Here is a 14,079-nt window from a genome sequence, read left to right on the forward strand (position 1 = left end):
TTACAAATGATTTAAATTCATCTACATCTTAAAACTATGAGCAAATGACACCACCGATCTTTCATTTGAGTAGACTGCCATCTTGTGGTTATTTTGTTCTTGACCATCACACACTAAACATGCAAACATCTCAATTTAATGACATTTTAATGGATTTCCCTTTACTCAAAAATGAAATGATTTGATGTAGTTGTCATTCATCTGTTTTAAGTGGCCTTAACATAAAATAACTTTTTTTTAAATTTTGTATCAGTGAATTTTATGCGTGACAGACATTAAATAAAACAACATAATAACATAAAAATTGTAACTGGACTGAAAGAACGAGAGAAACATTTATATAGCTGTAGTCAGATTTGTTTGGTCACGTCTTGTCATTTCTTTTATTCTTTCATTCCCTTGATATATATGGAAATGTATTATTCGAAAACACTTTAGGTCAGCAGACCAGAAATACATGCAGGAGGAAGGAGAAGTGGAACCTCGTCAGAGAACTACAGACTTAGTTTAAGAACTACAAAGTGACGTCATACTTCCTATCGTCAATCACAGCGGAGGCCACGAGGGGGCGGAGCTGCGCGCACTGTTTGTTGTTCTGGACCTCCGTTGCTTGCTTCTCCTTCTCAGTCGAAAGGTTTGTTATGCCTATTGTCGTTACAATACCAAAGTCAGAGAAAGTTAATTGCAAAAGGGAACGATCAGGCCGGCCCATGTAAGGCAACGTAACCCACTTCATCTAAAGGGGAAATGAGTCAGGTTGTTAAAATGCTACGTTTGCTAGCTCTGAGCTAACTTGAGCCAACGTCATCCGGCAAAGTTAGCTTCGTGGTCCAAATGATGCTCCTGGCAAATTACAGGATTTTAACATCAGCTGCAACATTTGTGACCAAACGACGTGAGATACTGATGTTTAATCACCACGAGGATCTGAACCGACTTAAAACACTCCTAATAAATGGCCTTTTTTTGTTTATCAGCACCAGCCTCCTGTTGTGTCCACCAGTGATTCTTCGAGGCTCCTGGCAAACGCCAGAACAGAAGGCATGCATTGTGCTTCTGTGCCCTTTGTCTTGCTGTGTCCGTGTAACTCAAGCTTGTAGGCTTTCTCCTCCATTTAAGCCAGCTAGCCAATAGTGTGCTGTCACACGGCGGCACCAGCTTCCAGGCTGACATTGATTATTTTTCATCTGTTGATTGAATTCGGGCCAGAGGCTTTAAATCTACTAGCAGACGGCATATTTGGATCATCACCTTAATCATCATCAGCTCTTTAGTTTTGCTTATTAAGCCACTGCTGCCTTTTGGTAAGGGATACTTTTTCGCCTGTGTTTCTTAAGAGATCTGTCACCTTGATTTTGTTGGGAAAGTAATTGAAAGTTAGTTAAGCCCACTGCTCTTATGGCTGTAATTGTATTATGTGTTTAGAGCCATTCCTGTTGGTCCTGTTGAAATGCCGTTCCTTTTGTTAATTTCGTTCTATGTTATGATGCAGTTTCACACCACAGTGACTGACAGCTGCACCCGAGCATTGTTCTTTTGTTTACCATGAGACTCAGTGATGCAGTCTTGGCTCAGGTAGCAGTGGCAGCAGTATATAGGTCAGTGATCATTCATGCCTCAGTCAGAATAGTTGTAATGACTGTTTATGTAAGGACTGTTATTACACGCTTGATTCATTGTTTATAATTTACTTGTAGCCTAATGTTTTGTACCGATGACAGGGTAATCTAAAAGGCAGAAGAGATTGCGACACTGTCATTAGAGAAGATGGAAACAGCAGCAAGCGTGTCTAATGGAGGAGGGCCTGTCTATGAGGAGAAAGGAGAAACTCTCAGGTAAGTCAGTGGCGAGTGATACGTATATTATTATCTTTACATGAACTAATATTACAGACTGATCTCTTCCCCCCCTCCCCAGTCCCGAGGATCTGTCTGAGATGCTCGCAGCAGGAACAAAGGAGGTCCACGAAAAGGCTGAAAACACTCAGTTTGTCAAAGATTTTCTCAGGGGACGCATCCGCAAAGAGCTGTTCAAGGTCAGTCTGGAACAAATTTGAAGGGATGATTTAAAAAATGAAGTGAATCTGTGCAACGAAATAAGGCAACAAAAAAGTCTGGATAAAACCAAAAGAAATCAGTTGAACAGTAAACACAAAAAGTAACTTTTCTTTTTTTCTGTGTTTTATGAAGTGAAGTAAAACCCTAATTGTTTATTTTTGCTACCCCAGCTTGGCGCTGTGGCACTTTACTACACATACACGGCCATGGAGGAGGAGATTGAAAGGAACAAGGACCATCCCCACTTTGCTCCTCTTTATTTCCCAGCAGAGCTGCACCGCCATGAAGCTCTGGCCAAAGACCTGGAGTACTTCTATGGTCCCAATTGGGAGCGCGAGGTCAGCTGCTCCCCAGCTACGCAGCGCTACGTGGACCGAATCCACCAAGTTGGACAGGAAGACCCGGTGCTGCTGGTGGCCCACGCCTACACTCGCTACATGGGAGACCTGTCAGGGGGACAAGTGCTGAGGAAGGTGGCGCAGAGAGCTTTGAAGCTGCCGCCGACAGGGGAAGGCCTGGAGTTCTATCATTTCGAGGCCATCCACAGCGCCAAGGCATTTAAGCAGCTGTATCGAAGTCGCATGAACGAGCTGGACCTCAGCGTGGAAACGAAGAAGAAGCTGGTGGACGAGGCCGTCAAGGCCTTCCTGTTCAACATGGAGGTGAGAGGCCGGGCAGGAGGAAGAGAAACTGGACACGTGGGATATGATGATGTGTATATACGAGCACGTCCAAGTATATCAGCATTTTCAGTCGCACATTGGAATGGGAGTTTTCTGTTTTCATTATCACGTTTTAAGTAGTGATAACGTCTTTAAAAATAATAGATTCTCCATAAAGAAAAAAAAAGACTTTATGTCAAGAAGTTAATGATGCTGATGCCATTACGATCACTCAGCGCTGCAAAAAGTGAGAAAAGAGTTGGCTTGAAGGGATTTCAACTTTAAACAAAACCCTTTTTTTTTTTTTTAAACGATATTTGTGTGTTCGTTCTGAAATCTCACAGACTTGGTTTGTGCTGGCAGGTGTTTGATGAGTTAGAGGAGATGGGAAAAACCATCCAGGACGAGGTTCTGGACGCTGGCATGTCCGTCCATGGAACAGTGGGTGGAGACATCAGCAAGTGTCCCTACTATGCTGCACAGATGGGTAAGCTGAGTGTGTCTTTGAGCGCAGTTCTGAAAATCTGACTTTGTTTTCTGAGGTTTCTTTTTGTGCCACAGCTGCGTCTGGTGGAACAGCGTACGCCTGCCAGCTGGCCATGGCGGTTCTCCGACACCCCACAGGGCAGGTGCTGTGTGCCACTTGGTGCGCCGTCTTAGCTGGATTTCTTGCGTGGTACCTGATGTGACCTGCACCTCGGTCCACTGCCCTGCCGCTGTGTGACAAACACAAAAGCGGAACGTAGACGGAAGGACAGTAAGGGGACGGAGAGAAATCCCCGCCGACGGTGCACCATGTCGTTATTTAATCAAACATTCAAACTCGGATCCAAGCCTATTTCAGGTGTCCTAGAATTGGAAAATTCAAATAGGCTCGGATCTGTCTCCAGCCGTGCAATCCAAACAAAAAGAGCTATAGGACCATTAGGGTGTTGATGTTATCCATTACGCTGCAGCTCCACTGCTTTCAACACGATCACACACGATACATATTTGACACAATTGTCATTTTCAGTCAAAATTAATTCAGTATTTCAGTTTAATCATAGACAAACTTATATTGTTTGCATCAGAGACACATACGAAAAAGACCTACTGACACGAACTTACCTTTCAAAATTTAAATGGTTATAAAATCTAAACTGATTGAGACGCTACGTTGCTAGTAGCTTCATTCTGCTGTTTTTATAGGGATGAATTAAAAAAAATCCTCTTGATTATGCAAAGTGATGATCGCCAGATCAAATGTGCAAATACGTCCAATTACTGACTTTTCCCAGCTCTTTATCCTTCTCATGGTCATTATGTGATTTCATAATTGAAGTGATTTTTTTTTTTTTCTTCTTTTTCTCCTGAAAATCCTGGCTGGCTGAATAGTGCTAACTTATTTAATCAAAAAGTGATGAATTGACAGCTTGTGCTGATCAGGCCTCAAATGAGGCCGTTTGCAAGTGTCAACCTTTGTCTCCTCATGGCAACCATTGTGTACTAGGTCACATTAATTTCCCAGAAGCTTGTGTTTATCTGTCCTGAAAGCCAGTAATAGGATTCATTAGCTTTTGGCATGAAGGTGGTAAACAGCTTTTGAAAACCAGTAATTATGCAGAATGTGTTAATATCTGCCAATGCATGTTTCACCTATGCTATTTTACTGTTGGAAACATTTGTGATAGTGCGTCTTCTACTAGTATAGGACTTAAAAAAAAAAAAAAACCTGCCTGTTGACTTAATTGCACAGCTTAAATATCCAAAAAGGAATGAATCATGGCTGATTTACTAACACCTGCCTCTGGAGCCTATATTAGGACCAAATGGTGATTCAACAGTTTTAGAAGGAAATGACTTTTTTTTTTTTTTTTTTTTAAATAATAATGCTTTGTCAGTCTTGTAATAGACATTTACTTGAACGATACGTATATCCGAGTGTTGTTATTATGAACTGATAAACAATATGCTAAAACTTCTGTTTATGTATCCATTTCTTATGGATATACCTCAATAAAAAAACGTCTCGACCTGTGTCGTCATCGCCAATGCTCCGTGTGGAGATGAATTCAGTGACATGTGCACAGTATGTTAAGCGTACTTGCACTTCAGCGAGCGTAAAGATGAATATTTTTCCTGAACTTTGTTCACTCTGCCGCAGCAGTTTAGACTCGGATCGACCAAAACAGACCAGCGGGGAAGCCAACAGGTTTCTGTGCTGTTATTTGCACAACGCGTTCATGCAGAAATGGATGTGTAGTATTTTTAATTTTTATTTCATTCAGGATGACGGTTGTAAGTGCAGCTGTTTGATATTAAGACACAGAGAATAGAAATAAAGATGTTTTGTATTTGAGAGTCTCAGGTTCACGTTGGAGTTCGATGGCAATAGAGTGCATTGCCTGTGGAGGATTGATGCAAAGGCTGCCCGATACACACCAGTGTGTTTCATGTTATTTTACCTTTAACGATGCAAACAGTGGGCGTGCGGATTCGCTTTATTTTTTTTTTTGGACAAATGGAAGGGACATGATGGTGATATATTTAACTCAACTTGATTTATTCATGTTAACTTTAAATTGCATTTTCATTAACTCTGCTCTTTTCCCTTTGTGTATCTGTTAAAAGCTTTATCGGTGACTTACTAGAACTCTCATTGTGTGAGATTATGCTGTCAATAATGAGTTCAAATGTTTTCATGTTCATGATGAAATAAACTTGATTCATTGGGACTACTGGAGTTTTTAATCATACATCTGCTTTTATCAAAACAAAGTGATTTTATTTTAAACTGCCACATCGATAAACATGATTTGTAGGATGAGCTGGAGAGCTGAGTGTGTGTGTGTGTGTTGCACCCAATCTGCCAGATTACTCTCAATTCACGTGTTTAGTTTAGTTGTTTGGGTCATACACAAAAAGATAGTCATTAACTTTGTTCACTTGACTCATCTAATGCCACCATATGAAAACACTGAATGGTTTGACTTTTTATTAGTGTTGTTTTGTGCATCATTCAGGTGGAATAATCTTTTTCTCAGACCAAAGCTTTATTATAACTACAGGGAAATTGCTGCTGTATGACACATTGATGATTGTATGATCTATGTACAAAGGTGATTACAGTCGGGACCTAAACGATATTTTTCCATCATGATGTGAAAGGTTAAAGGTAGATCAGTGTTCAGAAGAGCCTAATCTTTCCACAGCTGATTTTTGTTTCACAGGAGAAATGAGAAAAGTACCCACTGCCCACACCTTCACATGGACCTGCGGTAACAGTCAGGGGAAAACTAGATGATGCTGAAGAATCAGTGGGAGTCTCACATGAAAACACATACACATCCAAAAGGATGGTGGAATTTAACCATTTAACCCCACATACATTTTATAGACTATCTGTAGTCTTTTGTCAATATATTTTGGTGCAGGTGAACTCTGCTGTCACCGTTCTGTTGGTCATCTACAAAAAATCCAACGTGCACCGGCTGCTCAGAGAAAGTGCACCGCTTTGCTGCCACAATGGACGGTGAGGTGATTAGCAGACTGGAACTTCCTCTTGTGTGGATCCAAACAATGGTCGAGCTTAAGTTTGTTCTCCTTTGACCTTGTCACTCCGGTACTGATTGGACAGGTAGTTTGACTCCCAATGCTTCTCTTTGCTGTGTTTCTTTAGCATGTGGCTGTCGTGACGTCATCTCGCCTCCCTCTGACCCAGCTGATGGAGCTTCTCAGTTCATGGATGATCTTTTACCTTGAAGAGGAAATTCAAAACATTTGTCGTCTCAATTTTAAAAGGATGGTGACAAATAACTACAGTATCCTGATATCTGGTCTGACATCCAGCTAAATGTTGGGGTGGGGGCAACTGTGACAGCCACAAACCAGAAGCCAAAAAGTGTGTCATGAATTTGTCTTTTCTGTGACCAACATAACAGGAAAAAGTGAAGTGGGACAAAACCTTTTACAGTTGACATTTATGAAAAATCAACACCCAGTCCTACCTGGTTTGTGGCTGTTACGAAGCACTAAACAATTTCTTTAATTTGGAGAGGAAGCCTCCTTCTTGTGTCAACTCTGCCTCCTTCTTGCTATGCACACTCTGCCCTGCCTCAGGGCGCTTACCACCGCTGCCCCCACCTGGACAGAGATTAACACTGCATCAGCGCAAAGCTTTCCTCATTCAAGCCCGATTTCATCGGAATAAAGATGCACAGAAACTCAATGGAGCTGTGGTCAGGACGGGAAGAAGCCAGGGAATAAGTGGTTAGTCAGTGAGACTGTCTCCTTACCTGTGGCGGTGGCAGTGACTCCACTGACCGTCCCCTCGACCTCCGTCTCATCCTCAGCGTAGCTCAACATCAGAGCTCTCTGTCTGTCCGTCAGTGTCCTGCAGACAAAGACAGTGTCTGGTTGCTCACTGAATTTTTGGTGTTGACTAAACAATGTTTGTGAAGTCTTACGTACTTGGGTATTTTCATTTTAACATGAATATAATGATCTCCGAAGCCGTAGCCACTGACACGAGCAATTCCTTTCCCCGACAGGCGGATCCTCTGGTCTGACTGAACGCCTGCAGGGATCTGAAGAGGGGGAAAAAAAACCAAAAACATACAGTTGTTACAATGCATGTATGTATATATTCCAAATATAACAGGAAAGTGTGTGTCTGCTTACGGATAAGTTGAGTGTTTCATAGAGGCCCTGCGCTCTGGCTGTGCCTCCCAGGATGGCTTGTGCCACAGAAACATAAAGGTCAGAGTGGATGTCGGCGCCTTCCCTCCTGAACACAGGGCTTTTCTCGACCTGGACACGTCACATGCAAACACAAGATCGGATCAACAGCAGCAACAACACGGTTGTGATCATTGAACAGATTACTGTTACTTTACCAAATACGCTGACTTGTGCTATGCGGGTTAAAAACCAAGAGTTCAGAGTCTCTGACTCGTCCATACAATAACAATATACACAGATAAACCCAATGAGGAGACAGAGGTGGAAATGAGATAGTAGACACCAACCCGAAATGTAATGAAGACTTCCTTCTTTCCAACAGGCATTCTGACAGTCTGGCCATCCTCCACACCTAAAAGCAAAAATGAAATTGAATCAAAAACTTTCTTGTACTAGAAAATGTATGACAATAATTTTTGGTTTGTTTAAGTAACAACCTATACAACTTGTAGATTTGAAAGTTAAACAAAAGTTATTACACTTATTATTACGTTATTGAGCTCCGATATAACATACTTTTTCTACGGCATTTATGACTTATCTCATCTGTGTGTAGAACTAATAAATGAAGTCTTTATTTTGGAGCCAAATAGTTTTCATCAATTATTCTAGTTACCGTTTTTAATTGATATGCAATTAATATTTGGTAATAATGGATCTAACTATGGAACCCTCCAATTACGAGCGTGACAAAAAAAAACAAAAAAAAACACAACATCGCTGTGCTTTTAAGACGAGTGACTTTTTATGGCTATGATAGTATAAAGAAAAAGAAAACATCTGGAAGTGCTGACATCATGTGAACCCTGATAGTGACGTGACTGACCTGCGGGCACAGGAACCATTACAGTCTTCCTCTGCTTGGTCTGTCCGGCGCCTCGGCAGCCGGTACACGGGGTAGAAATGACGCTGCCTTTGCCGCCACAGCGACGACATGTGGAGCGCATCACAAATGGGCCTGTGTTCACCGTTTCCTAAAGAGCAAGGCAGCTTTATTTGTACAGAACATTTAAGCAACAAGGCAATTCGAAGACACTCTCAAACATACAACGAAGAAGCACTAAGGACAGGTAGCGTGACAGACGCCTCACCATGCCGGAGCCGTTGCAGTGGTGACAGTGCTGCACTTTAGTACCAGGCTCATGGCCTTTCCCATCGCAGCGCTGACAGGTTCCTTCTATGTTGATGGAAATCTCTTTGTTGACCCCCTTTGCAGCCTGAGTGAACGTCAGCGCCATAATGTACTGCGGCAAAAAAAGAAAACGTAAACATTTCGAAATATGCAATAATAAAATGAACTCAATCAGCACCAGCTGAGGTCTCCTTGAAGAAAGGATTACTTAGTTTTACTATCATTTTAGATTGTTCTCACTGACCTCCTGTGGCTGATCGAATATAGCGTTAAAGTCCCCGAAGCCACGACCTCCTGAAAATTCTCCAAAGATTTTGCGGAAAAGCTCCTCGGGGTCAACGTTGCCGGTCTGTCCACTCCAGTAGTGCTGCCCTCCACCAGCCTGGCCAGCCTCGAAGCCCGCTGAGCCATACGTGTCGTACTGCTTCCTCTTTACTTCATCACCAAGAACCTGCGAGGAGCACAACGTTGAGAGAATAAAAGCAATGTCATAGACATTGCACTAAAAGCTTGAACAAGCACTGAAAGCAAACCTCATATGCTTCAGCCAGCTGAGCAAATTTTTCCTTGGCCTGTGGGTCATCTTTGTTGGTGTCAGGGTGGTACTTTTTGGCCATCTGAGGGACGACAAACAGACACACTGTCAGTCTCTTTGTGCGGCTCCGAAGTTGAGCGATCCTCAAACAGTTGAGGGTGTCACAAACCTGATAGTAAGCTTTCTTGATCTCCTTCTGGGAGGCTGAGCGAGGTACCCCGAGGACCTGGTAGAAGTCCTGCTTGCTGCTCGCAGGGGCACTTGTGTGAAAAGACAGCTTGTGGACAGCATGGGGGAACGTGAGAACTAAAAGGAGTCCAGGGGAGACAAAGGTCAGGTTCAGTAAGTCGGGCTATAAGGTGGCAAATGTGAAATCATCTCTTAAAACATTACACAGCCCGTTTACATTTCCAAATCATCGTCATACTTATGTCATTACCACATATTCAGGTTTAATTATAATATCTTATTATGTATTTAGTTATTTTACAATTAGAATTTAAACGTACGGGTTTGGCCTAAATTATATAAACCTGCGAGAAAGACAAAAGCCTTTACATGTGAAGATGACTAGACTTGTGCAGACTGGGTTAGTAGTTCTGCTGTAAGCAATTATAAAAATAAAAACATAAGTAGCTAAACTCAACCATGTCTAGTTTATATATTTTTGGGGAGGAGGTACATCGGTATAGGGGAAACTAGCATAATCCGAGTCAGAAACCGGCTCTACTTCAGATTGAACTGGATGACTGCAAAGTTAGCTCAGCTGATTGCATCACAATCGATCAACTTTTTAAATGTGCGTCAAAATTCAGGCGGCACGGCTCCAAGCTCTAATCTTCCCCGTACAACTGCGCAGCGACACGTGTTGGGTTGTCTTGCCCGCAATGTCTAGAACAATCTCGTATTTACTACCTATTTTAGCCTCGCCTAGCTTAGCCTAGGCCAGCCCCATATGGCCGGTGCAGCCCTCACCTGACAGCCCTCTCAATGTCAACGCCGTGGCCGACCCACCGCACACCGGGGTCCCGCCACCCAACGCTTTTCCCGACCCCAGTGTGGAGAAACTCCTGGCCCCTCCAGGGCCGGAGCAGACAACAGCGCCGACAGCCCTCCGCTGTCCGGAGGACACGACGACTGCAATCCAGCGTGAGGAGCAACGAGCAGCCGAGGACGCCATCATTCCTGCACTCCGCGGATGGACGCACTGCGCATGTCCGTCCGAAGCGGCGTGCGCGTCCCCGCGAGGGCACATATGGAGCGCGCGCGCGCTTGATGCGCGACGGTCTGTCTCGAAGGAGAAACGGCCAGAATGTCCTCAAATCTTTGTTAAAATTTGCACATACGTCAGAAGTGGCGGGGGGGGGGGGGGGGTTCACAGCTGAGCCACAGTATTTGACATTATTAAATAGTTTACGCACATTTGCATCGCACTCCGTTCAACGCTTCAATTATTATTATTGTTATTATTGTTATTATTGTTATTATTGTTATTATTAGCCAAGCAGAGCGGGGAGAACCTATTGGAATGCAAGGAAGGAATTATTATTATTTTGCTTTCTTTTACTGCGCAACCTGTTTTCCAGCTTGGCTGAGGCTGGCACACCTACGGATTTGCCCCACTCTGCACATGTTCATGGTGGTGTTTACTCGATGGAGACACGCTGGTGTAACTCTCAACTAACAGTATTAACAGTCTCTCAGTAAATCTTTTATCTTCTTTTGTCACCATGGAAACGATCATGACTTCAGATGGAATGAACAAGATGTCGCTTATTTACAAAGAATAATAATACGAATGTAATAACTCAATTATTGCCCTGATTTATTGACACAGCAATCTGTAATAATCTGATAGGTGATTTATATCAGACCAAAAGTCACATCATGTACGTTCAGTACTGAAGACACAAAGTTACAGATACTATGCCTACACATGGGTCAATTCTGAAGAATTTTCCAGTCTGGGGACTAATAAGGGACTAATAAATAAATGATTTATAAAATAAAAATATACTGTTTTCATCTCACACAATAACAAGAATAAGTGCAAAGTCCGTTATTTCTACACTCACAAGAAATAAACTAGAAATTTAAAAGCAAACGCAAAAAACAAATGTTTACTTTTACAAAGCCATACACAAGGGATTTAATCTGTCGACGTTGTCAAAATATGGGTGAAAATAAACAAACAATTCACTTTGCCAACGATTCGCTAACTTTTTTCTTCGGGTAACTTCGGATTCTAAACGAGCGTCACAAGTTAAAAAAGAGGCAAATGTTTTAACGACTGGAGTGTCGCGGCACATGTCCTCGTACTCCTGCGCTGCCAAGCGGTGAAACTCCGCCCCACCGGGAAGCTCCGTGAACCAAATTGAGCGAACTCAACGCGGCGATCCTGCACGAGCTGTCAGCTGCAGCTCTCTGCCGAGTACCAACCAGCTCGACCGAGACACCCGGAAGGCACCAAAGTCAATTTGAGAGAGCAACATGAATCGCTTTAAGACCTCCAAATACAAAAACACCACTCCGAAAATTGCCAAGAAAGATGTGAGTAGTTTACGAGCTTCTGAATAGACACTGTTCCCCTCTGCTAACGTTAGCTTTGGTGATTAGCAGCGCTACTTTAGTTGTGATTTGGGGAACGCCTGCCTGCTGCCTGCCTGCAGGGATGTTCAACTTCCTGCATCTGGACTCCTGCACAGGAATGAAAGAGGACAACACCGGATCCACCGGCTTGCACACATAAAGGGCTGATTAGTCAGATCCAGGTGCCATGTGGGTGCGTGATGCTGCTAACCTACATCGGATGTTGCAGCGACGCCCATCATCTAGTTCCATGTCACAATAGCCCAGTTTATTTCCCCTCAGCCATCATTTCACCGCGTTTTGTTAAGATATCACATGATGCATGCACAGGGAACTATCACTATTGATATTCATCATGCTCCTTCAGTGACAGTAGTGCTGGGGATTGCATGGGGCGACATGTCTCGACGGGTTTGCAGTGTGCTGCGTACAAATCTCCCCCTTTCTCCCTCGTTTGAGACCCATTTCTCTGAAATCGGAACGCCTGCAGCCTCCATTGCTGAGGTGTATTATGTAACCCGCCCTGTACTGTTTTTACTGAAACACTGGAATGCTTGGCATGCGCAGGGGTAATGGATGGTCTCGCGTCCAATCTGCACAGCAGGTGGTGTTTTACACCTGCGAATGTTAAAACCCGCACCAGAAAGGCATGGACCAGGCGTCATTTCAAACACGTGGCATCAGAGGGGTCGAGATGAGACATCAGCAAAACAGGAGTAAAGATTTTCTGTCCTCAGAAGTTAGAGAAGATATAAGTAGAAGTTTTATGGAGCTTTCGCACTTAATTGAATGCAATTAATTTGTGCAGTTGTTCTCAGATATGAAGATATCTGAGCTGGTAATTGGATTCCACTTAAAGCTCTTTACACTGTTAACTACATTCACACAAACCCACCATGCCATGCATTTCATTTTGCTTAAGGGCACTTCCATAGGGGGGAGATGGGGAATCGAACCTGTAACCTTCTAAGTGAGAGGCAACCACTCTACCAACCAAGCCAGTCATCCCAATTGACGATCGCTGACATTCAGTCTGACAATTGCAAACAATTATTCCAAATCAAGCCATTCCAGTTTTACCCGGCTCCTTTTCAAAAGCTCTCCTAGTCACAAATATCACATTCAGCTAGAATATGTCTGATCGACACCGAGGAGTCTTTTTGAAATCAGTTTATTAGTTAATTTCAGTTTCAAGGGTTTTTAAATTTGTGCCAGTTGGTAGATTTATAGCGTTAGGTGACCTGTTTTCTTAGTAAATGATGTTTGACACTTACAAGTGTAAGTAAGTGGATAAAAATCACTGTTGGAAACCAAATCAAAATCATTATTTCATTAAGTGGATTACATTTAAATGCATTTTTTGTTGTCGTGGTTATAACAGGGATGTCTAATGTGATGTTAACATATCTGATTAGAGCAGATCTATAATGTTAATTTCTTTCTTCCCAAACTACATGATATCTTTTCTTACCCTCAGTTATGTGATGTATTTGAACTATAGAGTCATTAGAAATAGGACGCTATTGGTTAACGACGTCAAAAAAACGCTGAACGTCCCTCCCTTGTTGTATAGGGATAGACCTGTGAAGTACTCCTGGAGTTTAATGGTGCCGCAGCAGAGCAGCGGCGCATGTTTCTTCTGCGGAAATGTTGGCGTTTCCTCTGTTGACCAAATGTCCGAGCAAGTTGTACAGACACGCTGTCCTCTGGCTTCTTTGCCCTTAAGTTATGAAAGAGGTTTTAAGAGTTTCTCTTAAACGCTTCTCTACTTCCTCTCCACTATGTGCGTGCATGTGTGCATACTCGGCGAGATCCTTCCTGTTGCTTGCAGTGTTCAGTGTATTCTTCTTGTTGTGACAGCAGCTCGGTCATGTGTGCTTCTTTTCATAATTATGCACAGAAACGGGATTTCTCTTGTTTTATTGTACTCCTCAATACTGCTCACAGATCAACAGAAAGCCCAGCTTTGCCCACTGGGACCCCTCATTCATGCTGTCCATATCTTTGAATGTAGGAATGGATCAACAATGTCCGTGCTGGCTCCTTCTCCTGCCAGGGGGACCACATCAAAGCAAGCGCCAAGCTGGTGGCTTTCAATACCGAGCAGGCTGGTAAGGCTATTAAAGAAATGTGGAGCTGAACATCGATGACTGCCAAACGCAGCTCGATGGTTTCAGGCTTGTTTGGCAATCACATTTTGTGAGTGCAGAATTTGGACATAACTGAATCAATCAATTCGAAAGCTAAGCATTTCTCTTCAATGTCATGTTTTGTCGTTTCACACATGCAATTTGGTGTATATATATATATATATACTTTAAAGTTTCAGAAAGCTTGTTTTAAAAGTCTGATCCACGGTTTTTCTGGATGCTCTCTGTGTCT

General features: G+C 42.9%; 3 protein-coding genes across 6 annotated transcripts in view; 2 read left to right on the forward strand and 1 right to left on the reverse strand.

The window, feature by feature from the left end:
- The first annotated feature begins 438 nt into the window (after positions 1-438).
- On the forward strand, positions 439-5,435 carry hmox2b (heme oxygenase 2b). 3 transcript variants are annotated; one of them, XM_080488042.1, is made up of 7 exons: positions 439-634; positions 1,493-1,598; positions 1,722-1,835; positions 1,918-2,035; positions 2,228-2,719; positions 3,083-3,206; positions 3,281-5,435. In XM_080488042.1, exons 3-7 carry the CDS (start codon positions 1,768-1,770, stop codon positions 3,406-3,408), a joined length of 930 nt encoding a protein of 309 aa, XP_080344168.1. In that variant the 5' UTR covers positions 439-634; positions 1,493-1,598; positions 1,722-1,767; the 3' UTR covers positions 3,409-5,435. The 3 variants fall into 3 exon arrangements, with proteins under 3 accessions (XP_080344168.1, XP_080344169.1, XP_080344167.1); XM_080488043.1 differs by lacking the exon at positions 1,493-1,598 and having other exon boundaries at positions 557-634; positions 1,698-1,835; XM_080488041.1 differs by lacking the exon at positions 1,493-1,598 and having other exon boundaries at positions 557-634.
- dnaja3a (DnaJ heat shock protein family (Hsp40) member A3a) lies at positions 5,217-10,330 on the reverse strand. 2 transcript variants are annotated; one of them, XM_080488039.1, is made up of 12 exons: positions 10,084-10,330; positions 9,278-9,414; positions 9,107-9,190; positions 8,818-9,024; positions 8,533-8,685; positions 8,268-8,415; positions 7,729-7,793; positions 7,382-7,510; positions 7,172-7,287; positions 6,997-7,094; positions 6,709-6,844; positions 5,429-6,458 (listed from the first exon to the last, which is right to left on the reverse strand). In XM_080488039.1, exons 1-11 carry the CDS (start codon positions 10,289-10,291, stop codon positions 6,723-6,725), a joined length of 1,467 nt encoding a protein of 488 aa, XP_080344165.1. In that variant the 5' UTR covers positions 10,292-10,330; the 3' UTR covers positions 5,429-6,458; positions 6,709-6,722. The 2 variants fall into 2 exon arrangements, with proteins under 2 accessions (XP_080344166.1, XP_080344165.1); XM_080488040.1 differs by lacking the exon at positions 6,709-6,844 and having other exon boundaries at positions 5,217-6,458; positions 10,084-10,317.
- Positions 10,331-11,488: 1,158 nt separating this feature from the next.
- coro7 (coronin 7) overlaps positions 11,489-14,079 on the forward strand; it is a 95,427-nt gene continuing 92,836 nt past the window's right edge. The window contains exons 1-2 of the mRNA XM_080487826.1: positions 11,489-11,658; positions 13,712-13,808. Coding sequence (XP_080343952.1) covers positions 11,599-11,658; positions 13,712-13,808 — 157 coding nt within the window. The 5' untranslated portion in view covers positions 11,489-11,598. The remainder of the gene's footprint in view (positions 11,659-13,711; positions 13,809-14,079) is intronic.

The sequence above is a fragment of the Lipophrys pholis genome (genome assembly GCF_963383615.2).
Source record: "Lipophrys pholis genome assembly, chromosome: 19".
Taxonomy (NCBI): Eukaryota; Metazoa; Chordata; class Actinopteri; order Blenniiformes; family Blenniidae; genus Lipophrys; species Lipophrys pholis.

What these genes read in the sequence shown, in the direction of transcription:
- hmox2b (XM_080488042.1), top strand. Translation starts at nt 1,768, where the DNA reads ATGGAAACAGCAGCAAGCGTGTCTAATGGAGGAGGGCCTGTCTATGAG. An exon ending in GAGAAAGGAGAAACTCTCAG is followed by an intron (nt 1,836 to 1,917) that starts GTAAGTCAGTGG and finishes CCCCCTCCCCAG; the next exon opens with TCCCGAGGATCTGTCTGAGA. An exon ending in CTACTATGCTGCACAGATGG is followed by an intron (nt 3,207 to 3,280) that starts GTAAGCTGAGTG and finishes TTTGTGCCACAG; the next exon opens with CTGCGTCTGGTGGAACAGCG.
- dnaja3a (XM_080488039.1), bottom strand. Translation starts at nt 10,291, where the DNA reads ATGATGGCGTCCTCGGCTGCTCGTTGCTCCTCACGCTGGATTGCAGTC. An exon ending in AATGGTTCCTGTGCCCGCAG is followed by an intron (nt 7,794 to 8,267) that starts GTCAGTCACGTC and finishes TTTTGCTTTTAG; the next exon opens with GTGTGGAGGATGGCCAGACT. An exon ending in AGTCACTGCCACCGCCACAG is followed by an intron (nt 6,845 to 6,996) that starts GTAAGGAGACAG and finishes ATCTCTGTCCAG; the next exon opens with GTGGGGGCAGCGGTGGTAAG.